Raw genomic sequence first — 26,899 nt, 5'->3', positions numbered from 1 at the left:
GGCTTCCCAGGGAACTGAATGAGTCACCATCCCTTGAGGTATTTAAAAGATGTGCAGATGAGGTGCTTAGACATGGTTTAGTGGTAGACTTGGCAATGGTAGGTTTGCAGTTAGACTGGATTACCTTAAAGGTCTTTTCCAATCTAAATGATTCTACAATTCTATTCTATTAAACGACAGTCTTAATGTACCCAGGAAAGTGTACCTCAAACAGAAGGGAATAACTAATCAAAACTGGGACAGAACTTCTCCAGTATTAAAATGATTAGTTCTAGAGACTGAAGAAAGCTGTTACATGATGTAAAATACATATGAGTAATGTTTCTAAAATGTTTCTGACAGAAATATCACAATACTGTTTCTCCCAAGGACTGCAATACTAAATACTATTACCTGAAAATTGGTTTTAATCCTGCCTCAGTTATTGAAATTTCTCTACTATCTAGAAATTTATTATATAAAGGCCTTCTTCAGGTACATACTTCAATGCAGGTTTTATTCTTTGGCTTTTCCACCAACAGAAATAATTTTAAGGAGTGACTTTGATCAAACTTTATATTGCAAGTCATTGAGTTGCATCACCTACACACAGAATTCAAGACTTGTGGAAAAAGCCTTATCAACTAGATTCCTAAAAATCCAGTAATTTTTACTTATATATTTACTTTTAAAACCACTATTACTCTTACAGACATAAACAAGAACTCCTTCTTGGCAAGAGATTAGTATTGTATTCAACTATGATTCTAACCTACTGCGCATTAGTAGTTGAGTTATCCTCTCAAACAGATGAGGAATATAAATGAGAAAACATCTTTCTTTAGAATGCCTAAAGAGAGGGGAAAAACAAAATGTAATAGGGACATGTTCTGTTGGATTACTCCAGCATAAAAATCAGATGAAACAGAACCTCTATTATCCAGCCAAGAACTTTCAAATAAATATAGTCATTATCTAAGTTTTGTTGTAAAATTTATTTCCCTTGATTGCAAGAAAATACGGAGGGGGAGGGAAATATAATAGACTGAAAGATTACTCTATCTTTTTTCAAAAATAACGGCAGTAAGATACTACTTAGTCTTTAAAAACTTGCCCCAGGAACAAGGTAGTCATAGTTATTCTGATTTGAATCTACAAAACTGCTAAGTTAACTATTAACATATGCAAGATTAATTTTAATATATGATCCAAAGTTATTTATGACATCATGTTCTAAAGTACAACTATTATTGTTTTCCATTTTCAATCTCACATTCAGTAAAACTTTAAATATTTGTACACCTCCCTTATAGAAGAATAATGGATATAAGATCCACTGACTTGCAACTATCACTCTAACCAAATAAAACAGACCTCCCCAGCTCAAGTTTATAACATTTCAATACGTCTCTACCTCAGAATCTTTGAGTCTCACATAGTTAGATGGGAAAACTCCTGATTTATCACCCAGTGTTCCTGTCCACCAGTCACCATCTTTCTTTGTTACAAGAATCATATCACCTTGTTGAAAAGTTAGGTCTCCTTGTTCAGAACTCTCATAAGTATACATAGCAATATATTCTGTAAGAGAGAAACAGAGAACATGGGAAAACACTTGATAAAACTACTCAATTGTCATTTGCAAAACCTAACTAATATAATGTAGTCTATCCACAGGCTAGACAGAAATCTATTAATTACGATTCATATAAACCTCAATATTTAATGCATACAACGATATCCATCAGAACTAAATGCAATCTATCAAACTGCTTCTGGTTTATTTGCAGTTTTGTTTTGGTTTTTTAAATAATTTACTAGTAAATTAAAATGTACATAAATTATAAATCGCACAGAAACTACTCTGAAAACATATTTCCCAATGGTCTCTGTTTTGTGTTGATGGCTGGACTGTTCAGTCTTGGGGATGGAAAGCCTCAGTATCCAAATATCTGTACAGTCTTCATTCTACATATGCTGTTTGGCTCTCATATACAATGAAGTCTTTCATTACTTGAAGCTTCGCATGAAGGGTACACATCTCAATGCATCTTACGCAACAGATGGCTGGGAAATGTTAAGACAAAGCCTGTATGTGTTCTGTTTTGTTAAAACACAGTCAACTACTTAGTATTCAAGTGCAAAAACACTAAAGCAGACTGATGTTGAGAAATGCAATGCATAATTCCACCACAGAACTACATAAAAAAAATTACACAAATGATTACAAATAAGAACTACATAAAATTCAGTAACATTTTCTATACAACTTCATACATTCTTATTTAACTGAGCATTATCACATTTTATATGGGCACAAAACAGATTTCCGAAGATCATATCCCTCTGCTTCTAGGACCAGCTCTGGACCTAAGAGTAATTCACAGTATTTCAGTAAGACTTTCTTGCATATGTAACAAAAACATGCAAGCATCCACTGAAGTTGGCAATTGTTCTGTTTGCTGGAACACTAAATCTGACCAAAAGGCTTAGCTCAGGGAAGTTCAGTGAGAATTCAAGCCACAATTACTATCCTCAATGAAGCAGTTTGTCTAACAACTAGAGCTTAATAACACCCACATCTGTATGCACATACACACCAACACACACATTAAACATCATAATGTATGCTATACAATGGAAATTTTCTTAAATCCTTTAAATGTAATAGAAGATGGTAAATCCATGATTTGCCATTTCTTAAAAATACAGCTTTTTTGAAGTGCTTTATTAAAAAGTTGTGATCCTTTTTATATAGTTAGGATAACATTATAATAATATTATAGTTAGGATAGTATTATAATAATTTGTATATATAATATTATAGTTAGGATAGTATTATAATAATATTGAGCAAGACTAGTTGTATTTTGCAATTATCTCATTTTTCTTGTTATATGGATCTTTACAATTACCTCCTTTTAATTTCTGTAGTGCTCATGCCATTGGCAAATTAAATACACTGGTAACCAATGAGACTCTCACTTAAAACTGCCTTTAGAATTGTAATTAAAAAAAAATAATAATAATAGTAAATCAGGTGTGCTGTAGGGGTTACATACTAATGTTCATTTGTAACCTATATTTAGATTCATTGACTTACTCTGACTGTGATTTAATCTAGCTGACTCTGCACTGAAATGGATTAAGAGTGCCCACACAGTCTGTTAACACAGCTCATGTAGAGACACTAACCTCCAGCTGAAGGGTAGTAACAGCCAGGAATGTGAGTTTTAAAACCCTCCAGAGGCCTGACAATTATCTGTCTATGCCCCAGGCTTCATCTTTAAAAATGAGATGTAGCCTTGACTGTAAGCATCACAACATTCTGTAACTGATTGTAATTTCTTCAATTAAGAGCTGTAATGAAACATTGGAAATGAGCATTGCGTGAAAACGAGACATTAATAATTCCTGACATCATGCAGTACATGTACAGTTTTGCTTATTTGGTGCACTGAGAAAAAACATTCCAGATTGTGAATTGTTACTGAAATATTTGTACAAGAAACAGTACAAACTATGGAAGATATTTTAATAGCGTGTGAAATTATCATTCTCTATACACAAGTTACATAAATTCTTGCTACAATAATTTTAAATCATTCTAAATGTAAATTGATTTGCACTTCAATTTTACAGGCCTGATCTTAAAACACTAAGGTTTGATTCTAAGCTTGTTTCTGGTAATAAGCTGACTTATTCTACTTAACTACATAGTAAAATACTAATAATCCCATTCAGTTTGAAATGCTTACCTTCACCTGATATGGTTGCTTTTGTTGCTGGTGACGCTACTCTTTTCAGACTAGCAGGACTTTCTGAGGAACCAGAATCCATGCTTTAGAAGAAAATAATGATTATTTAAGAAATTAAATCTCTTCAGAAAATGTATTATTATATTTAAAAACTAAAAAAAAACCCCCACAAAACCAAAAAAAACAAACACACCCCCCCCAAAACCCAAACCAAAACAAACAAAAAAAAACCACAAAAAAATACCACCCCCACCCCCCCCCAAAAAAAAACAAAACCAAAAAAACCCACCATATGCATCCATAAGTAATTCCCTACAATTTTAAAGAAGAGACAGTAAATGTGCAAATTAAATGTACAATGGCCAGGCATGGTTACATTTAGGTTACTGCCTTTAATATACAAGTTTCCACACCTCCTTTTCTTCCTCAAGAAAAAAAAGAATCTAAAATCATTCTCATTTGTATTACTAATGCTAATGTGCTAATGTTGCCTTCACAAAGAACCAGATTTTGATTGTTTCATCCTCCAAGAGTGATGATAAGTGGTTAAGTTTTGAAGTATATCTTTTTATTTTTGGGGCAAGATAAACTATGAGTTACATAGCTGTAATTCATAAAATCCAATCCACTATTTTTTTGGTTGCAAGTCAAATAGAATTAAGACCTTATATGTTTTGTTAGTTATGCATGGCCCAAGAAGAACTGTGGTCAATTTTCTTATTCCTCCCACAAAAATTTCCAGGTTTGGGAGTCAAAACTGCACAAAAGAGTCACAAAAAAAAGGCATTTTTACAAAGTAGATGCTAAACTTTAAGATTCAAGCATGCAACTCTTCATAGTTATCTTTTACAGTATAGAACTATGGTGAAAGTAAGTAAAATACCTTGTTGACTTCCTAATGGGCCCTGAAATAAGCTTCACATATGATTTAGGAAACCACCCCTTTTGTCCTTGAACCTCTCCGAACCACCACATATCTTGCTGCTCCAAAACTGTGATGATATCATTTTTGTTGAAATTAAGGTGGTTGTCTTTTTTTGCTCTCCAGGGATACAAAGCCTGTGCTTGAAGCCCCTCCACTTTCTCACCCTAATGCAAATTAAAAAAAAAAAAAAGAAAAAAAAAGAAAAAAAAAAAAAAGAGAAGTCAGATGTGCACCACCTTTCACAAAGAAAGCTGCTTAAGGAATTATATTCTTATGCTACTTATATAGCAACAAAATACCCACATACTCATCAACTGCGTAAAGCAAAATCAGTCAGTTAAACTTACAAAGTAATACCTGAAACATTTACAGTCCTCCTACATTTCTATTTGTTAACACATAATCAATACAGTGCAAGATTACCAGAGGTTTTGCTTAACAAATCAAGTTTTACAGTTAAAGTATACATGTAATAAACCTTCATGAAGCTATTTTGGCAAGACTTAAGGTAAACTTTAAGGAAAATTATGCTTTGCAGCAAGTTATTCATTGTACATTCCAACTCTTTTGGCTCTAAGATACTGAGATATTTAGCATTTTTCAGAACACATTAGCTTACAAGAACAGTATGTTGTTAAATTGAGGAAAAGAAAATGCCTTAGCAGATGGACAGAATTCATCTGATGCGAAGCTTTGCCATTGCTATTTCACTTAACTACATAATCCACTTTGGAGTGAAGGTTATTGTCAGGTGACTCAGGAAAGCCCCAAGGAAGCGATCCAAAACTGGCATTCTGCCAAAACATTAAGGCTGGATCACCAGTCTAAAAAAGTTAGCACAAAATAGCAGAACAAAAACTCCTTCATGTTAAATTGTCCGTGGATGTTGCAAATGGATTTCCGCTACCTGTTCATCACTCCAAAATGGAACTGCTTACCTATCTCAGGTGACTGTTACAATGCATGGTCACAGTGTTCATAATTTGCTTCCCAAATATTTGTGCTGGATCAGAACAGTTTCAATCAGTATAGACACTCACCTGACCCAAGACAGGAGAGGGAGATGATCCTGTAACAGTGGCAGGAGTGAAGGCTGATCGCTGCCGCATCTGCCCTGCACTGGGAACGGTCAAAGACGGCTGAGCTGCCCAGGCATCCCAGTTATCAGTCTCTGGTTTCTCACTAGTGCTTGATGGCCAGCTGAAGAGAATAACACAGTTCCTATCATTTTCAACTGAATAAAAATATTCATGCAGGAAGATTGTGCAGGAAAAATATTTATACGTTCCAGGTTAATTTATTTTAACTGAAGACTTCATAACTCTCAGGTGGAAGTAGTGCAAACATAGGCTAACAATTAAGTTTATCTTAAAAAGGCAATCTCTAAATAGAGTTGCTTGTCCTTGCTACTTAAGGTCAGCTGTTCCTGTAATTTACTTTCATTTCTTAGCTGTGCCCCGATACAACAGAAGTAGTGCAGTCTATATTATACACATTTCAAAGGACTAATTTAAAAAAATAATTATTCTCTTCAAAACTGGTTTGAAATCTTCACACCTGCATGCCACTGACCTCTTACATCCCTTTCCCTTATATATAATTGCTGCTTCTCATTCAAATCCTTACCTTTTTTTCTTAAAATTATTTCCTACTGACTTCTTTCAACTCTTTAGTTTTATGCAACCTCTTAATCTTTTTTATGTTATATCTTGTCCTTTAAAATGCCTACTAAATTTCATAATCCACATCTCTACCTCCAGATACCCACTTAAATGAACAAAATCCCCTGAACTGTGGGAGTGTAAACAAAACACCTGTCTTAAACAATGCACCTATCTTAAACACACAAATTGCCTTTGCATGTTGCTTGTGGTATTAGTTGGAGTAATCAATTGTTGTCCACCTAAACTGTAAGTGCCCAAAGGCCACAGCCATCCCTAACCCTTATATTATGTCAAGGACAGTACTATTAGTATAAATGTTCTGGGATTCACTTTGTGTTGAAACTGAGTATTAATTTTTATGAAAAGCCTGAAAGTATACATTATCCAGCTAGGGTAGAAATAGCTTTGTCAAAAGTATGATTTATTGAAACAAAAAAATCCAGTATGTGCCAGATATCTCTAGGAAGCTCAAGATTTAGTCTTATTCTCCCTCCTCAGGAAAATGACTGTAGTAAACCAGAAGAAGGTTAAATAACTGGAAAAGCTACTGTGACCTAGTTGATGAAAATTTTGAAAAAGAATGTATCGTTCTTCATGGTGTTGGTTGATGAGAAAATGAACATGAGCCGGTTTCAGTGCGCACTCGCAGCCCAGAAAGCCAACTGTATCCTGGGCTGCATCAAATGGAGCGTGACCAGCAGGTCCAAGGAGGTGATCCTGCCCCTCTACTCTGCTCTCGTGAGACCTCACTCGGAGTATTGTGTGTAGTTCTGGTGTCTTCAACATAAAAAGGACATGGAACTGCTGGAGCAAGCCCAGAAGAGGCCCACGAGGATGATCAGGGGACTGGAGCACTGTATGAAGACAGGCTGAGGAAGTTGGGGCTGTTCAGCCTGGAGAAGAGAAGGCTGCATGGAGACCTCATAGCAGCTTCCAGTATCTGAAGGGGGCTTATAAGGATGCTGGGGAGGGACTCTTCATTAGGGACTGTAGTGATAGGACAAGGGGTAACAGGTTAAAACTTAAACAGGGGAAGTTCAGTGTAGATAAAAGGAGGAAGTTCTTTACTGTGAGGGTAGTGAGGCACTGGAATGGGTTGCCCAAAGAAGTTGTGAATGCTCCATCCCTGGTGGTGTTCAAGGCCAGGTTGGACAGAGCCTTGGGTGACATGGTTTAGTGGGAGGTGTCCCTACCAGTGGCAGGGGGGTTGGAACTAGATGATCTTAAGGTCCCCTCCAACGTTAACTATTCTATGATTCTATGTACTGTAATATTGCACAAATATATTTAAAAATTTAATTTATAAATATGTGTTACATGATCAAAGGATATGACTATTACTTACCCTGCCCCATTTACATAGGTGTTGATAATACCGTACAGAGCATTAAGTTAACAAGATATCTAGGGAAAAGCACATGCTCTCCTTGTATCAGTCTTACTAATGTTGCGATAAGGAATTAGTAAGTCATATTTTCATGTTAACTTTGTCATTATCTTATCTTGCATAATCTAAATTGGAAAGCTTCAGTGAGGATTAATGTCAAAGAATTTTAACTAAATTTAAGAGAAGGTGAGCACTTTGAAATTTCCACCATCCTCATTTCTGATGTGCCCTTCTGCATTGCTCAGGCAAATACGATGGAAACACGGTTAAAGTTCCACAAGGTTGCGATCTTAACTATTTACTATGGAAAAAATATTTTCCTTCAAACAGGCTATTTTTATTTTGCAACCTTGATACTCTGTGTTAAATGTCACCACAGTCAAATCAATTAAAAAGGACTCCAGCACATTAAAGGTGATGTGTTAAATGTCACCACAGTCAAATCAATTAAAAAGGACTCCAGCACATTAAAGGTGACAATCACTACCCAAACATACGTTGAACTGAAGTCTGCCCAGTTATTGCTGGTTGTAGTACACTCTGTAGAAGCAGGAGTTCCTATTGACGTAGTGGTTTCATGCACAGAAACTTTAGGTGCAGCAGTTGCATCAACTGCTGGCCTTACAGAAGCTGGAACTTCATTTTCAGGTATTTTCTCTGCATAGTTTGCAGGGAACCATCCAGTTTTCCCCTTCAGTTCTCCACCAAGCCACCCTGGTTCTCCAGTCTGGCTTTCATCCACCTGTAGATGCATTAAGTTAGAAAGTTAAGAAACATCACATACAAATGGAATTTTTCCTTTAAGCAATCCATTTCCTCCACAGCAATTATTTTTCTCTAGTTATAGAGACATGACACCTTCATTACAAATGTAAGTTCCACCTAGGTAGAATTTTGTTGTTGTTATTTAATTTACCTTTGGAGAATGTCAACAGCTATTTCTTCTATGGTATCTTAATAGATAAGGGAACATTTTCCAGCACAATACTGCCTTGCAATTTGTTTATTTATTTTCTTAATTTTTATTTTCCTGTTTTTCCCCAAGCCAAAAATCAAAAGGATTTCCTTCTGATGAGGTAAAAATGAGTTTTATTTCAGTCTTGATGCATAAGCCAAGCATAGGTTTTTAAACAGTTGCCTGAAAGTCTTTCACAGAGCAGCAGACTTAGGAGAACTGAGTTCTAGAAAAATCCCTGAAATACTGGTATTTCCAGTTTAACTAACACAAAACATAGTTTTTAACAAGTTTTCCTAGATTCTCTCTTGCAGAAAATACAATGAAAACCACAGCATATTAAAAACAACATCCATTGAACAATTCAAAACAAAGCCACAGATTTACTAATGTATTTGTACAAAACAATTCCATAGTTAAGTTTTCATATGTAAATTCGCAGGCCTTTGTTCTTTCCCCTCACTCTGATATCTTTGCCAAGCCACAAATGAAAGAATGAAATGGGGCTAGTTTTGCAGCTATAGTTTAATTCCTACTTATTATTATATTCATGTTAAGCTACAATGTTGTAAACGCCATACTTTCCTGTTAAGTTTTCTTAAACATATATTTTTTTCCTCCATGCTCTACTGTCAGACTGTTTATTGTCTTAGTCTGTTATTTCACCAGAAGCAATAAGTTTAAATACTGCGAGCTGCAGCTAACCATATTCAGCAAGAATTGCGGAAGAAAAGTAATTCACCATTGCTGTCCTACCCCTGCTGAATTGATAGGGTGGCTAAATACCTTCAAGGCAAGGTCAGCTGCAGAAATTTTTTAGAAGAAAAAAGACAATAATTGTATTCAGTAATAATTTTGGTAAATTAAGTGTTCCAGGTATCTAACCTCTTTGATAGGTCAAAAGAATCTCAGTTTTCAAGCAAACCCATACATTTGAATAGGGTTTGCACCTCTGACATGTAAATAACACCTACTTTGTACAGTAACTTGCTGTACTGCAGATTCCCCAACAGTAGTCAAGTCAGCTGTAAAACCAGGCCAGTAATGAAGTCAGATGACCAACCCTACACAATGGCTGGTTTTGGGCAAGAATTTCTCTCATCAGTTTAGGCGACTAGCAATTGGTATTTCAAAATACATGGGTTTCAAACTACAGAGTAACTCAAGAGTTGACAGTGGCAGATAATACGGCAGTCAGAGATGCTTACATCTGTATTTCTCAATCACCTGACACTACTTCCTAAAAATCCATTATCAGTGTGAGGGATCTGTTGATAACAGAATGCTTCATGAGCTCAGGAATAAGAAATAGTATATTTTTCAGTCAAAGCAGTTTTCAGTATAGTACATTATATGAAAATAGCATATAGTAGTGGCTCAAGCCAGATGCTTCTACAGTTGGAAACACATCTACAAATCCACTCTACTGATTTTAACAAAATATAACCTCATCAGCTGCTTATTTAGAGAAGAAAAAAAAAATAGTGGCAAAAAATAATTATTTTGTGGCAATGATGCAGACTAGTCACTCTAGACCAAAGGTGAGACCATTCTTTTGCCTGGACATGACTGAAACTGAAGCAGAAAATCTTTTGCCTCTGATTGTCCCTGGACTACTCATTTGAGCTGCTGACAGATTGCTTTGCCTTCAGCCAGTTGTTGTCTCTTTGCCTCCTATAGTAATTTGTAACCCACACCCCTCTTCTGGTGCTAAACAATCCATTATTTCTGCTCTTTGTTGGGTCCATCTTCTGTCTCAGTCCTTTTTAACTCAAAGCAAACGCAGAAATAAACGGGCTACATGCATGACCGGTTCAGTGTGGCTTTACTGCAGTGCAGAGCAAAATTTCCACTGCAGCACTGAATAGGATTGTTAAAGCAGCAGTATGAGTGATGAAAGGTCACAGCAGAGGGTGAATCTTGCGAGAGAAGGAGAAATGGATTAACAGCACCTGATAACAAGTTGAACAATGTAAACAGTAATAATAGTCACATAGTTTCTACTATCATTTAATTGCTGTTAACTTTTTGCAGGTAGAAACTAGAATCACTAACATACAATAAAATCAGGACTGAAAAGCCAAAAATCTGTTATTGTGGTGCTTGAAATTGATGTTTGAAACCGCTGTTTCAGATAGAAATTTTCAGAGAAAATAAAAAATCTACAACCAATTCAATGTCTCTTTAGAAGACAGTTTCAAGTTCAAATAATTCATAAAACAGCCTATTAGAATACTCAAATTTACGCTTATTTGATCCAATTAAGTTTTCTATGTACACTCATAAAAAAGGCACTTTGAAGGATCATTTTAACTCTATAAAAACGCTGGTTTCTCAGTCATCCATATAAAGTATAATTTGCATCTGTTTCTGTAGTACAGTACAGGAACTTTGAAGAAATACCTTTGCACCTTTTTAGAATTCAATTTTTCTAATTTCCTAATATGTTTACACCCAGTATCCCCAAGTCCCTGTGACAAACCATCCCAATTTATTTGGGATAGGCCAGCTTGGAGCAACCTGATCTAGTGGAAGGTGTTCCTGCATATGGCAGGGGGCTGGAACTACATGAGCTTTAAGGTCCCTTTCAACTCAAACCATACTGCAATTCTATGATTTTTAAAAATATTGGTTTAACCCCAAAACATAACTAACATAGTAAATTATAGTGTATGGGTTTATTTTTTATTTATCAAACCATACTTCGAGCCACAGGTTACAACCACTTAGTTTCAGCAACTGAAAAGAAGTGACAGGAATAACAGCAACACAACTCTTAGTAGAAAAAGCAATCAACAGAGGGACTAGCTTTGCAGTGGCCTACTCACTTTGAGCTATCTCATGTATCACCAGCAGTACATGCACGCTGTAAGAGAAGCCCTGTTTTACGGTAGATACTCACTCTAGCTACAAAGCCAAACTCTAATACTCTCACAAAAAGTATTTAATCAAAGAAAAACTGATTACCATCTTCTGTTTTGTTCAACTATCTACCCATTAAATGTCCAATTTAATTGTATTCCCCTTTCAGGCGTTTGATCTAGATATTCTGAGACTAGTGGTACTCCTGTTAAAATGTTGAATATAAACTCTACAGGCCAGAGGCCATAAGCTGGATCTAACATAACAAAACTGTCTGCATGTCTCTAACAATCAGTAACTAACGCAACTGATGAGAAACTATACTTTTGAATTTGGTTTAGACTTTCCATGGAAGCTTCTTTATGAACTTCCCATTTAACTTACATTCCCCTGCTACCAGAGCCACTACAGTTCAGTAATTCAATAATTCGCCTATATTTCATTGAATTATGCTTAATTTATTTAAAGAAGGTATATTATATAAAACATAATCAGCAACAAAAGAATCCATTCAACTGGAGCCTAACAGCATCAAATGCCAGGAGGACTTTTTAAGAGAGCTATCCAAAAGAAATTCCACACATTGTGTATATATATATATTCATATACATACTAGAAACTTAACTTCTTGAACAGACAGAGCCCTGAAAAAGGCATGGCTTTTTTGGCTCAGAATACTTGTTCCCAGACAAAAGCTGGGTTAAATTATAATTAGGATTATAATTTATAATTATAATTACGATTTAATTATAATTAGGATTATAAATCAATCAATATTATAAATAAATTGATTATAAATAAATCAATAGTGAAAGAAATTTAAAGTATATAGAAAGGCAAGAAGCAGAGAAAGCAGAAATCCAAGTTGAGAAAATACAAGAATCCTGTAATTAAAAAGCAGAAGAATTAAATTAAAAAAAAAACAAAAAAACACTGTCCACACCCCACGCCTTCCCTAAACAGTTACACAGGACATATCACCACTATAGAGAACTAATACATGTACTGGAAAGTCAGGCAGAAGAAAGCCCTCATCAAATTTGCAAATACTTTTCCTTTCAGAATAAGCCCTCATCTCTCATTTCCACCAAGACAGGTCTCAAGACTCACACATAGTGTAAAAGTGCATTACACTTGTAAAAACTATTTACAAGCTATACATCTATTAAAGCCACAAGTCATTCTGACATAATGAATTCTGCAGTCCTAGTTACATCCAAGATTTAGGCCTGGTTCCCATGTGCGTGGTCAATGGATTTGGGCTTCAGCTGGACTCTCTGCTCATGGCAATTACAGTTTGGATATTATCTTTTGTACAGCTATATGATTACAGGACATGATTGCACAAGCTTGCACATACAAAGCCATTTATAAGTATTACAATGGTGAAGTGCTGAATTTGCTTATGTTAGAACACAGTTATCTTAAGCAATGCTTATTTTGTTGCACACAGTAAACTCCTAAATGTACATGTCATCTTAACTACAGAGTTGCATTTATGTCGTAGATTAGACACACTTTAACATGTAAGCTTGTAAATGATTATTTTCCAAAAAATGTAATCAAACCTTTCAGCACCACAAGACACGACAAACACTTAAGGACAGGGAATAACCTAGGAGTCCAAATGCCCATTATCAAAAGTAACTTCTGGCTCATTGCACTTAAATTACTTTTGACAATGTGAGCTAGTTGGTTAATTTTACCCTAGGTGAATTCAAAAACAAGTAAACTACATGGCAACAAAAATCTGTGTTTATGAAAATGAATATATTGCATAGACTTCCTAACAGTCATTTAGCACACTTACCCATTCCCTTTTAACCTCCATCAGGAAAGCAATGATTAAAGCAAGGCAGAATTATAACACATTTCACAAAAGGGTCTTATATTAACTTTTCTAAGAGTAGCCCATTTAAGCAATAACTACAGAGCAGGAGATAAATCCCACAAGAATCAGCCATCAGGTTTAATTATTGTCAAAAGTAAGTTAAATAAAGAAAACTGAGAGTAGTTACCCTAGTTTTGTAGAGTAAGCTAAAATAAAGTCCAAAAATAACAAACAAAAAGATTCCGATTACCTTAGATTCTCTTAAGTGTGTGAAATGCTCCTTAAAAATCATATATTTTTTGGCAAAATGTTATTTCCCTGCAAGTCTACTTAATACTAGTGATTGCTCTTCCTCAAGTTAAAAAACAGAATACTTACATGCCTAGGCTACAATCTGTTTCCCAAGATAACAGGACAACACATTTTTTAATAGCCTAATGAGACCCATGTACCTGCATCCTCTCTCATTTAACAGCAGACTGACCAATACTATTGATGAAGAACAACAACCAACACATTGCATTGTTATTTAGAATGAATGGCATTGGGTCTCTTCCCTAGTCATTCAGTAGTGCTACTAATCCAGGGTTTGCCTTTTATTTTCTAAAGCAGATTCTAACATCACAAACCCAACAATTAAAATAAAAAGGCTGAGATGAAGGCTCATTTCCCCCGAATACACACATTAAAAAAAAAAAAGTTACCATTAAAACTTATGAGAGTCTATAAAGTGTATTTTTTCCCAAGTCCATTTCTTTCTCAACTGCGCCAAAACACAACAGATCCTAACATCTATTCCGTGGGGTAGACACTATAATGAAAATAATTTCCCACTGATAATCATATTATCAGTGATTAAGATATCATTTAATAGTTAAACTAGGAATTTTCATTATGCATAGATACATGTATGCTAAGATCATACTCGGAATTTATTAATATATACATTCAGTAACTGCAGTCATTAACACCAGAACTGCTGGTCATATCCCTGTATTTCAACAGCTACTTATAAAAAGGAAAGGAAACTATTCTGTATCAACACACCTGCAACCAAATTTTTAGGTTTTGAAGTTTCCATTTTTAGAAATGTGATTTGATTTATTGCATATGCTCTTTAAAATAAATTTAAAGGCATCTCATAAGAGCTAAGTAGATGAAAAGAAAGAGTAAATTATCATACACACAACTCCAAGCTACAATTATAATAGATCATTACATCAAATGTTGTCATCAAGAGTTGTACAAAAATTTCCAGTATTGCTGAAGAAGTACCACTACCATACAAAGACATTAAGAAGTGTAGCCAGCTTGTGGGTTTGCATAACTGTCTCACACAGTATTACACTGGACATCACATTCTCTTAATAAAGGCAATTTTCCAAATTAGAAATTTTACACTGCTCTTGTCCTACTCTTATAAAAAAGAGTAATTTCTTATTAGAGACATACTTTGTCAAAGCCAGTTTTTAATTTCCTCACATAATAGCCACTTTTTAAATAGAAAATAACAGTAACTTTGTTTCTTAGGTACCTTGGAAGACAAGAAACCTCTCACTGAGATAGCTTCTGTATAGGAACATTTTTAAACCCATTGACAGATAAACACAGTTCAGCGTGCTGAAACTGATATGATATACTCACAGATTGTTTAAACTTTACACTTACAAAGAACTGTAAGAAGCTATCCGTTATTATAGCAGGGTTACGTGTCGTATCACATGATTTCAGTATTCACTGACATATTTTTCTCAACTCTGTAAAAAATCTTGCCATAAATGTCATTTCAATCGCACAAGCACAAAAGCTTAAGTAATTGTATCAAGTAATATCACAATCCCTTCTTACCATGACTATGTCGCCAGGCTGAATACTGATTTCATCATGGCTTCTTGATTCAAAAGGATACAGTGCTCTATAATACACTATTTTTACATCCTCCTGAGCAGAAATGGTTAGAGGAGCTTTATCTGAGCAAAGGAAAAAAATGCACAGATACAAAAAAAAAAAAAATTAAATTTTTGAAAAATTAGGTGAAAGTGGAAAAAAAAATTAACAAACTATACTTTGTTTGTAGGAAGTACTTTATCCCTCTTTTACACAAGGGGAAATATGAAAAGGAATTATTTAAAATACAACTTTTACTATTTTCTCTTCTAAAGATCAGGTAAAATATTGCTATATTTTAACTTTTATGATATATACAGCTATTTTCAGAGAAAGAGTGGTGTACTTCTGATGCAAAATATATACCTTCTCACATGCTTCAGTGATTTTGTAGTTAAATCTGACCAGCTATGGGTTCAGTTCAAACAGTGATGTTCTTGCATTTATCGATGGTAACCCAAATACTTTTACAGCCTGCTTGTGTAGCAGCTTCATTTGCAGCCTGACTATGCTCCCAAGAAAAATGTTTCAAAATATCCTCATACAGATTGCCTGAAAAGAGGTCACTTATAAATGGTGGTTTTTAAAAAAATAAATTACTTGCTAAAGATGTATCATTAGAAAAAGAATAAAGAAACCCTTCAAAGATATAAGCTAAATTGCTCTTGTATAACGTAGTTCCTATTTTACCTATTTGGTCATAAAAAAGCTCTCTGCTACTCTGCACAAATAAAATCTAGCAAGAGGACATATTAGATTGACAATTCTAGATTTGGGCTAAAACATAGAAGGTAATTTTCCCTTTATGCAATATTTTAACAAACATATAGACAAAGATCACATTTCCAGTCAGTTCTTTAGTGTATGTATCAAAGCCACTTAAGGAGGAGCCCTGATTCCCAATACAGGGAAAAGTTAGGTTAGAATGAAGAGAAAAAGCTCTTAGCTGACAGTGACTGTGTGCATAGCAAAAAAAAAAAAGAGTTGTAAAGAAAAATACAGAAATAATTTTTGATATATTGCATCAAGACCTTACAACAATTTTAGCTAAGATTCTCTCTTCAGCTGGCACTGAGTGAGTGCCATCAACTGTGCTTCACACTCTGCTACTCTGCTAAAAATTATCCCTTTAGAAGAATAGTGAAGCCTAAGCAAACAACTTTTTGGAGTCTAGAACTCAATCCATACATGATCTACTTTAATAAGACTAGCAATCCAATCCTGAACCATAACATTCTTCTGTATGAATTGGGAAGACAAAACAGAAAAGAATTGTTCAAGAGGCAACATCATTTCTTGAATTTTTTATTCTACCTGCATTTGACCAAGGAGCCTGGACAGCCGGCTTGATTGTCTCTTGATGTGGCTGGAAAAGCTTGCTCAGTTTCTCTGGCATTTCCTGTTTCCCCTTATCGTCACTTTCCTTCTTCTTGGTTATTTCTTCCCTTTTTTGCTTCTCATCTTCTTGATTTTTTTTTTGCCACTGAAGTTCTTCTTCTGGTTGCACTCGATCAAGCCGCTGTTTATCCCGTTCCTGGATTCGTCTGTTGGATAATTAAGGTGGGGTTTTTTTAAGCAAGTCAAATAAAAGACCATAAAAATTAGTTGTCCTTTCATGTGATCTCTAGAATAAAGTGTACTCTTTATGGCTTTTGCACACCCTGTAAGAGGTGTTAATTTTATTTTGGTGAGTTAGCAACCACTCCACATCATCTTCTTACACAATGACTCCCAGAGGGCAAAGGAGAAATATTCAGAAAGATTTGCTATTACTCCATATGTATTCATAGAGACAAAGCTGTGACTCTCAGATAAGTGAGAGAACACAATTTCATGTAACCAGGTACTAAGTGCAGGTCTCTATTACCTTGAGTTGCTTTGTCTTTGCATTAAAAAAACCTACCTTTAATACAATTTTTTAATTTGCATATGAATTTTGCACCTTTACAATACAATTCCGCAGAACTCTAAAAGCAGAGCAACCTAAGCATACAGAAATGATAAACTAGTTACACTTTGGAGCTAAATGTAAGATGGGGAAAAAACATTCAATGCTATTTCTTCTTGCTGGAGTTTTTAGCGATCTGTAAATGCTAAACTTTACCTTCTTTATTGAGGCTGTGATCTCTTCTCCTCTACAGTGACAGGAAAATAAATGTATCTACCTGTGTTTTTCTAATTGTATGAAACTTTACACAGGTATCTTAGAACACTCTTAGTCAGCTCACAATGTTCTGGAAATTATAAGCTTGATAACAATTTAGTATCTTACATGTTCAGTCCCCGTTTTGGCTTGGGGACTGAACAATATTACTGTAGTCTCTTTTCATTATTTTCCATGGGATTCATAAACCCTATGCAGTTTTTTTAAGTGATGAACCATACGGAGAAAGGAGGAAGCAGAGGAAGAGGGGAGTAGAAACTTCCCTTGGCTGAAGAAACAAAACTCCTTGGCATCCAAGAACTCAGACATATGCCCTTCAGTTCCATGTAGTTCTAAGGCTGCTTTTGAAAACCTCTTCCTGAGCTGTCCAATTCAAGCAATCTGAGTATATCAGCATTGTAAGTTACCATTTTCAACTGCCCCACAATTTTTATTTAATTTAGGCCTGTAGCTATCAGCTACAGCTGTCACTAGACATTTTCAAAATTAACCATTACCATAAAGTTTTCCCTGAAATCCAATAGGCAGCAAATTATACACTTCAGTTTTAATTTGGTCAGTACTGACTTCAGCTCTAAAACATAAAAGAAGTAGGAATATAAAATAACCTGGTTCTGCTTGTTTTCTCAAAGCTGCAAAGTTCCCTAGGTACGACTCAAAATAGCAAATCAGAAAAAAAAACATAAAACAACCAAACAACAAAAAAAAACCAACCAACCAACCAAAACCCAAATAACCAACCAGTTATCAGAAAACATGTCCATCCGGATCCTTCTGAAGATGGGCAAGGAGTAAAAATATCTGCAAGCATCACACAGAATTCTTGCAGAACTATACAATTACACATTCCCAGCTGTGAAAGCTAACAAGTCCTTCCCCTCCAACAGAGGGCAAAATAAGAGGCAAAAAGAATAAATATTCTCTGCTAGAAACAATTTGCACCAGTAAAGATAACTCTAAAAGGCTGTAGCAGATGACCTATTCCACTTCCATACCTCCTTCCTATTCACAGAATCAGTGACAAAGGCATGAAAACAAGCTGGTCATTACAGACTTAGCCTGCTACACAGAACCAAGAATAACATGAATTCCTGGCCAGAAACTGTGTGGGGGAAAAAAAAAAAAAATCTTTAAGGGGAAAAATACACGTTCCAAACAGTAGGTTGGCACCAGAGGGCAAAAATCTCATCTCTATCAATGTAAGTTTTGACTTAAGAAGAATAATTTCTGAAAGATATCAAGGTACCTGTTGAAGTAAGTACTTAAAATGATAGCTAACCTACAGGCTCAAAAAAAAAAAATCTTTGTTTCTCAATGAAATTGCCTATACTATTTCAATATGCCACATCAGTATGCCACAAGTAGAACTTAAGACACCAGTATGGAGATCACTTCTTCCTCTGTGAAACACTGCCATGCATTTCTGCCTTCAATATAAAGTCATTTAACAAGTTAATAAATTCACTGTTCTGACAACCTCTTATTTTAATTGCTCAATTTGTCCTTCATATGTTCATTTACAAAGTATTCAGAGCCAATTACTCAATAGCTTTGTTGCAACACTGAGGCTGCACCACACAGGCATACAGAGCTCAACTTTCTTTTGACTTGAGTGGCGTCTTACCTAGTGAGTTTATTCAGATGGGCTTTAAATGGGAAATTGAGTTTTTAATTATGTTTCTAATAGAGCAATTAAGTCTTCCCATACCTCTAACCTAAGTTTGCTCTAACTGCTGGAGTGAGAAGAGAAAAAGAAGACAAAAAAAAAAAAAGTCCCTTGGGAGGACAGTGGATATGTGCAATTTCTTTTTTCTTTCCACAGCAGCTGTAGAATTCTTTTCTTTGGTTGTTATGGAAGCTAATATCATGAGTTAAAGATAGGGAAGGGAATAGGAAGAGACATAGAAGCTAAAGAAACACGTGAGTGCCACAGTTTGGGGTTAGGAACAGAAAGACATTCTGTTCTTTTCCCTACTTCAAGACTCCTCATGTGTGAATTATTGTGGAATACAATTTCTAATCTGGGATTTACATATACTTGCTTTTACTCTATTAGTTTCCTTTTTTCTCCCAACAATTGCATTATATCGCTCAGGCAGTTCTTATCCCAAACACTCATTTTAGTTCTGAGCCGTATATTACTCCCACAATCATACAAGTCTTCATGGAATTAGCCCTAAACCAATTAAGACTAATTAGCTACAAGAGGTCTTCACAAAGACCTCTACCATCCCCAAATATGTATGTCTGTATCTTTATTTGCTCAATTATGTGCATAATGCAGTGCATAATTACCAAAAAATTGCTAAGACAGTTCTCAGTATAAAGTGATTGTAGTTATTATCAAGCCAAAAGTTTAAGTGTGCATAACTATGATCTTAGATTATTCTTTGTTTCTTTGCTTTCACTAGAGCTATTAAAAGGCCATAATCATCATGAGGCAATTTGCAGGTTATAAGTATAACCATTTACCTTATTCATCTTGGTGACTAGTGGAAATCAGTAAGACTGGCAGACTGCTCATTATCACCAATTACAATTACTTAGAAGCTTGAATATTTGGGCAGCATGAAGTTTTACATTACCAATAATGTCTAATAATGCTCAGATAGCATGAAAAGTTAGAGATTAAGTTTTCCATGACAGAATAATTTCCTTTTTGAGATTTGTTTTTTTTTAAATTTCAAATTTTCTGGAAAGAAAGAGTATTTTATTCAGTATTCAGAAACAGAATATTTCTTGTTTTTCTATACTTCCAGTATCCCAGCAGCCTTCGTATTTTCAAGTTCCATCATAATTACCATATTTTGTGTAGCTATTTCTTCATGATGGAAAGCTGCTTTTTTAGAAAGTTTGCTATTTCTGAAATAGATTTTTAAAGACATTGGATTTATGGAAATATTTAAGAATTATCTAAAGTTAATTGCTTTCTGTGCATAAGATTTCTATTTGAAGATATGGTTTGCACCAAGAACTTGGTTTGGCTTTGCCTGAAACATGAAAATTAACTTGACTCACCATGCAGTAACACAGGCTATCAATTCAATTTAGGTCACACTCCATGTAATGCTATAACCGATAATTTAAGACCTCTTGTTCCCAGGCCTTTGTTTTCATCTCATGACCAACATCTGCCTACATTAAGACTATAAAAACCCCACAATTGCAAAAAATTAAATTAAACAGCTATTGATAAATGATGTCAGAATCGAACTGTCAAAAACAAATTTCCCAACTTTGTAGCAGAAAAACATTAGCTCTGTGTTTTATACCAGTAAAGTTAGACTGTTTAAGAACCTTTCTAGGCATAGAAGTACACTACACATTTAAGTAACGCTGCTGAAACCTGTATGTATCACTGACAGTCACAGACAGATGCAGAAGCTCAATTCAACAGCATGCTTCTTATTCAAGGATTAATCAAGAGATTCTCTGAGTTTTAAAAAGGATCATCTGCACTGAAATGAAACTTGGCCTAGGCCTTGGGTACTCTTGCCTTTTACTGATATATTAGTTGAGATCAGATTACACTCCTTGGAATAGAGTTTGTTTGCAAAATGCTTTTCACTTTAATACACGGCTTAAATTAGAGCAGTTACCTTTGAGCTTCTTTTTGCTTTTCTAGTTCTACTGTTTTCCTTTCTTGTTCCTTCTGTTTCAGCCTCTCAGCTTCCAAGTTCTTTTGCTTTTGTAGTTGCTGTTTGTTATGTATTTCTCTCAACTCCTAGAGAAGAAAGTAAAACATATGTAAACACATATTATGTGAATCATAACTAATGGCCCCATGTATTTAATTGTGAAGTGGCAAAACTTGCAAATAGTTGGGTATCTCTGTTCAAATTTATGAGTATTGCCAAATGTAATGGCAGACATTTAAGGTAGATTCAAAGGACTACAAATCACTTCCTGTTTTCCTATATTATCCATGTAATCTGAGACATTAAAGAATTAATAAACAAGAAAAACTTTTTAAAATGGGACCCTAAAAAGTTAACAAAAGTTTGATGAAGCTTTATCTGAAAAATCACTTACAAATTATTTTAAGTTGTTTGCTGGTTTGTTCAATTTATGTATTACATTCCAGACAAAAAACTGACTTCTCAGCTGCTCATAACAGCAACTGTTTCGGTTGATTTTGATTTTCAGTGTTTTATTTTGAAATTAATTATGATTTACTGAAGAAACTTCATGATTGTTTTACACAATACATATACAATATTGTTTTATATATTTGCCAGGGGAGGTTTAGGTTGGATAGAGCCTTGGGCAACATATAGTGTGAGGTGTCCCTGTGTCTCTGGGGGGTTGGAACTAGGTGATCTTAAGGTCCTTTGTAATACCATTCTATGATATTAGGAAAAATTTCTCCACCAGAAGGGTGCTGTTATTGAAACAAGCTTCCCAGGGAAGTGGTAGAGTCACTATCCCTGGAAGCATTCAAAAACCATGTAGGCAAGGCCCTTAGTGACATGATTTCATGGTGGACTTGGCAGTGCTGGGGCTATGGTTGGACTTTGTGATCTCAAAGGTCTTTTCCAACCTAGCTGATCCTTTGATTCTGCACCTAGGAGAATTCCTTAAGCAATATCTTTGGGATGAATCATGGCATAGAGTGTATTCAACCATATACAAGTCAGTTTTCCTCTAATTAACTTGAAAGATGTTGCCTGAAACATTTAGAATATAACTAATTATAAAACCATCATATTTTCCTCAAGATTTGTTTTCTGCATTAACACCTATTAACACAAATACAAGTTTTATCTGTAATCATTTTGCATACCTAGAATATTGTGTCTGAACTCCTCAGCAATACCAGAGGAAAAAAGGACAATTTTACCTACAACAACTGAATTTTTCCATTGAAAATAAAATTTTACTTTAAAAAATTGTTATGTTTTAATGAAAATATAGGACAGACAAAAATATGCAGAAAAAGTCTGCAGGAGGAAATTCTTTCTAAATCTTCATCTTAATAGTGTCCACTTCTATTTAAATATGTTATGACTTATGTCATGCAGGTTTGTTTCATTCTTGTATCCATAAAAGGTTAAAAAGGCCAATTTTCACAGGTTTTTTTGATAACTAACTTTGTAAAGTTTTTCAGAAATTTACAATCTAAAATTAGCCAAATGAAGACTATGCTCATGCACTGACCACAATGTAGAGAGTTGTGTAAGAAAAAATGAATAATAATTAAAAACACCCCAAACCTGAATATCAAAGTGATTCAAAGGGCCAAAATTAGGAAAGTTTCAGTAAGTTAACTTCACAACATTAACAGTAACTTCTTAGCTGTAGTTTCACAAGAGTTGAAAGTTAATATCCGTTTGTTTACAAACTGCACTTGCACTGTGTCTACAAGTTTTAGTTAGTGAAAATAATACATGCATTAGTGCTGAACGACTGCACATTGTTGTGTGCATCAAATTTTAAGACATCAGAAGAACTATGTCACGAAGAGCAGCAGCACATGATCCTTGCAAGTTAATAAAAACACTCCGGATGTAAGGATAAAAGGTTAAAAAAAAAAAACAACTTAAATTGAATCTCATGCCCTGGATCTTAGTCTCATTTTATTTATGATCCTCAACTTTAAATTCAGTGAAAACTGAATTCAAAATCATTAATGAGATAATCAGTTCTAATGCAAGTTTTAATTAAGACTCTGCTAAGGCCATGAAACTGACTGAAACACAGAGGTAACTTGGGCAATACCATATTTTATGAGCATCAGAGATTATTTGCCTCCCTGATGAACACCTTGGCTCCCAAGTAATTTGGCTTTCCTCTGGAGCACTTGGAAGCAGGGTATGTGGCAGACACTTAAGGTATCTCTGTTTCCCGTATGCCTTCTTGCTCAGGGTGTAGGATAAGAAGAAAACTTCCCCTCGTTAGATTTTCAGGAACTATTTCTTGATTGCTTTGTTTGCCTTCTACTGCCGTGCGGGGCATTATTCAATTCTTGGAAATTTCTTGCTGCGTGAAGCTTCAGCATTGGTGATGCCATGAATTTCTATCATCTGTTTCTTCAGTACTGCTAAAGGATGTGGAATAGAAATGCTGTGGATGCTCTCAGAATAGATGCTTATTTGCATGGTTGTCTGTGATTTCAGGAAACAGAACTCGACCCACATGATCCCTTGATATTCTCAGCCTTAAATACTCTCCAGAGTATTCTGTGTATTAAGATTGAGTAGTCTGGAATTTGGACATATTCTGGCCTTTAAAAATAACCAGCTAAGGTTAGGATTGAATTCCACCCTGAAATACTGTCCTATGTTACTTTTTGTGCTTGAAGAATGATAATTTTTCTTTACATCCTTTTTTATTTTGATATCCATTCTGCTGTTTGGCTTACCTAAATGGTTCTTGGATTGGAATGGTATTATTTTGATATCCTTGTGTTTTGAAAGGTGATTTCCTTTCCTCTTTCTCTTGAGGTTTATCCACCAATACTTTTAGTCTACTAAACGCCACATTTCTTGGATTATACAACTTGTAAACTTAATTTCCATTATGCCTGTGTGTATGCTGTAATTTATGAGCATCACTACTTTCCATAGTAAAGATAGTTAGGGTCTAGAATGGATATTACAGAATGTAAAATAAACTACTCTTAGGTAAGAGTAGTTCACCATAATTATTCAGGTAGGATATTGCCTTCTGGGAAAATTTTTAAATCCTGAATGCCCATGGTTATAAACATTGATGCATAGTGTCATTTGGACTAAAGAAAAGGGCTAGTAAAAAGGAAATACATTAGCAATGTTGAACATAATGAGTTTTTAGCAGCTGGCCCATAATGAACAATGAGAAAATAAAAGGATCAGGAGATTGCAGTGAATACACAGCTGGTCAACTGCACCTGGAGCTGGAGGTGGTCTCAGAGCTAACTATAAATTTCTGAAGTGCTAACTAGAAGAAACAGTCATTTCAATAACTGTATGTTACTAATTCAGCTTCTTTAATGGCGTTACACTTGTAATATGTTGAGGTACAGAACACTGGGCCCTTGTTTCAAATTAAATTCTCTGGAGAATGACAGCCCCCATCTTCTCTGTATGATCACCTGAACCCTTATTCGTATCAAAAATATGCACAAGTGCAAAGGACAAATTATATAACCATAAGATCATCAGCAGTTGAGTGATTTACAAGCATTCATGTGAAAGGACATAGATTAAAAAATGGTACAGGTGAAAGCCTGGCCAACAGCATTACAAATTTTTGTAGACTGCAGAAATCCATAAAAGTCTCTACAAAGTTCTTGAAGTTCAAAATACTACTTCAAGAAGTATCAAGTATCTTGACTAGTACTCATGATTTTTAACAAGCTGTTTGTGTTTTCTGGATAAAAAGACTTCTGTACAAAGCACAGGTTTCTGACTCCTACATTTAGTTCAGCTTTAACACAGGCTTCCATTTAGAAATCCTTTGTTCCACTTGCTCTAGCTTTCCTTCACAATCATGCTCCCTCCTTTCACCTAACTTTGTATGCCAACAAGCTCAAGAGTCCTGGCTGATGAAAACTCTTCTTGCTATTGAACAGAGAGGTCTGGGATAGCCACACTTTTCTAATAAGGCAGCACTGAAGATAACCTGAAGTGCTTTCAGTTTTTTGTTGTTTTTTTTTTGCATCTTTATCCCAAACTCTGGTGTTTGACCAGTTAAACAGAAATAACCACTTAAAGAACATGAAAGCTATCACAGTTTAAACAAAAAAAAAACCTATAAATGCCAAAAGTTTTAAGTGAGTCAACCCATATGCATGTATCTGAGCTTAGTTTACTTTTTAACAAGACATTTTTAAACTAGAAAGAATGCTTCAGTTCATCTTTATACACAGAACCAGGAGGAATCTACGGCTAATTCAGAATACTGGTATTTTCCTTCCTTCAGAAAAACTCCCTGAATTTGCAAATACATAAAAACAAGTTACAATTTGCAAGACATCTGTGAACTAATACTACTCACTTCCATTAGACGTCCAACTACAAGGCTAGCCCAATCTTTATATTTTAATTGTAGTACAGACATGTATGTTTATGTCACCACTAACCCTACGATATATGCTACTTTTACTGCCAAACAAAAACTGGGGAAGGGGTACCTATGAGCCATGCCTCCATGTCTGTCTGAAGCGTGGAGTTTCTCAAACCGAGTACATGTAGTAGGATCATTAACTGCTGCATGACAGCAGTTAGATGTTCCTGCCAACTCTGGTCCAAATAATAAAATTATTTTGTTTGCTTATTTCATCATTTTCCCCTATATGCTCAGCTGAATTTGTATTTCAAGGGACATTTTAATAAATTACTTAAGTTTTCCATAGACATTTTATCACATTATTTCCCCCCCGTCTAAGCCAATGTGCCAGTTCAGTATTTTGTAAAGAGATTTTTCTGTGACATACCTGTAACAGTTAAGAAAGTCTAACCTATGTTATACTAATAGCACTGGGTAGAATATTTTTGGAGAGAAAAAAAAATGCAATATATATAATTCTTTGCATTAGCAAGGAGGAAATAAAAATTTGATATTGTATCTCATGCAACAGATAGATTTTCTGTTGTTTTGCCAAGTACCAGTGGGAGGATGGGGAGAAAGAATCAGCATTTCCCACAGTGCTATAGGACACCAGTTGAACAAAAGTATAATAACACTTCAACAGTTAACAGAATGAAACATTTGCCAGCTGAATATTCAGCACAGTCCTACACTCATCTTTTACAGACACAAGCAACTTCAAAGCTGTACATTTACAAATCATATATTGTAACTCCAAAGACGTAACAATGCTTTGCTTGTTTCTGGTGGGCAGGACAAAGCATGTCTTACCTTAAAAGCAGAGATAAATTGTTACTTTTCTATTTAATTCACAAACAGACTAACAAGTAAAATTTTTGAGATGTTACAATAGCCACATTTAGGCTCCACATAATACTGAATATGAATTAAAAAAATGAGTTTCATACAGCTGAGTAATACTCACTATATACAGACAAGTCGTATTGCTATGAAAACCTTAACATTAGAAATATAGTTGTTTAAGCTCAAATTTTGCCTTTTGACAAAAGACAATAGAATTTAGGATACTTCAGGGATAACAATACAATGTTTCTATCAAATCCTCTCCCCTTGAGACAAACCAGAGCATTTGACCCAAGAGGAAAGAACCCTACAGTTCTGTGCTCACTGAGGCTTTTCCACAGCAATACTCTTTTACCCCATTCCCCAGCTCCCAAAGAGCCTGCTCTCTCCTTGACTGAAACAGTTCCTTTGTTCATCCCATAGTATAGCTATGGGAGATTCGACAAAGGGACTATATTGCCATCTCTCATACCTGAAATCACAAGTCACAGTACCGTGTAGGAATACTTAATATAAAAGTGTTTTCTTTTTGAAAATTCTGAACAGCATGACCAAATGGGCAAATAACTTAAAATCTTGAAGTTACAGATAAGCAAGACAAAAATAACTAATA

The 26,899-nt window shown here is 35.0% G+C and overlaps 1 protein-coding gene across 9 annotated transcripts in view; it reads right to left on the bottom strand.

Moving 5' to 3' along the window:
* ITSN1 (intersectin 1) overlaps positions 1 to 26,899 on the bottom strand; it is a 137,322-nt gene that overhangs the window by 41,073 nt on the left and 69,350 nt on the right. For 6 of the 9 annotated variants that reach the window (XM_062622251.1, XM_062622253.1, XM_062622254.1 and 3 more), the window contains 9 exons: positions 21,012 to 21,136; positions 16,563 to 16,792; positions 15,210 to 15,331; positions 13,341 to 13,355; positions 8,211 to 8,455; positions 5,703 to 5,862; positions 4,621 to 4,826; positions 3,738 to 3,820; positions 1,394 to 1,560 (listed from right to left, as the gene is read on the bottom strand). In XM_062622251.1, coding sequence (XP_062478235.1) covers positions 1,394 to 1,560; positions 3,738 to 3,820; positions 4,621 to 4,826; positions 5,703 to 5,862; positions 8,211 to 8,455; positions 13,341 to 13,355; positions 15,210 to 15,331; positions 16,563 to 16,792; positions 21,012 to 21,136 — 1,353 coding nt within the window. The remainder of the gene's footprint in view (positions 1 to 1,393; positions 1,561 to 3,737; positions 3,821 to 4,620; positions 4,827 to 5,702; positions 5,863 to 8,210; positions 8,456 to 13,340; positions 13,356 to 15,209; positions 15,332 to 16,562; positions 16,793 to 21,011; positions 21,137 to 26,899) is intronic. The other 3 variants (XM_062622252.1, XM_062622255.1, XM_062622257.1) reach the window with 1 other exon arrangement.

This window comes from Pezoporus occidentalis, unplaced genomic scaffold, assembly GCF_034315485.1.
Source record: "Pezoporus occidentalis ecotype Australia unplaced genomic scaffold, CSIRO_AGI_Poc_V1 ctg24, whole genome shotgun sequence".
NCBI lineage: Eukaryota > Metazoa > Chordata > Aves > Psittaciformes > Psittacidae > Pezoporus > Pezoporus occidentalis.
Note: the sequence above shows the minus strand (reverse complement) of the source record. Positions and strands in the feature narration are given on the sequence as shown.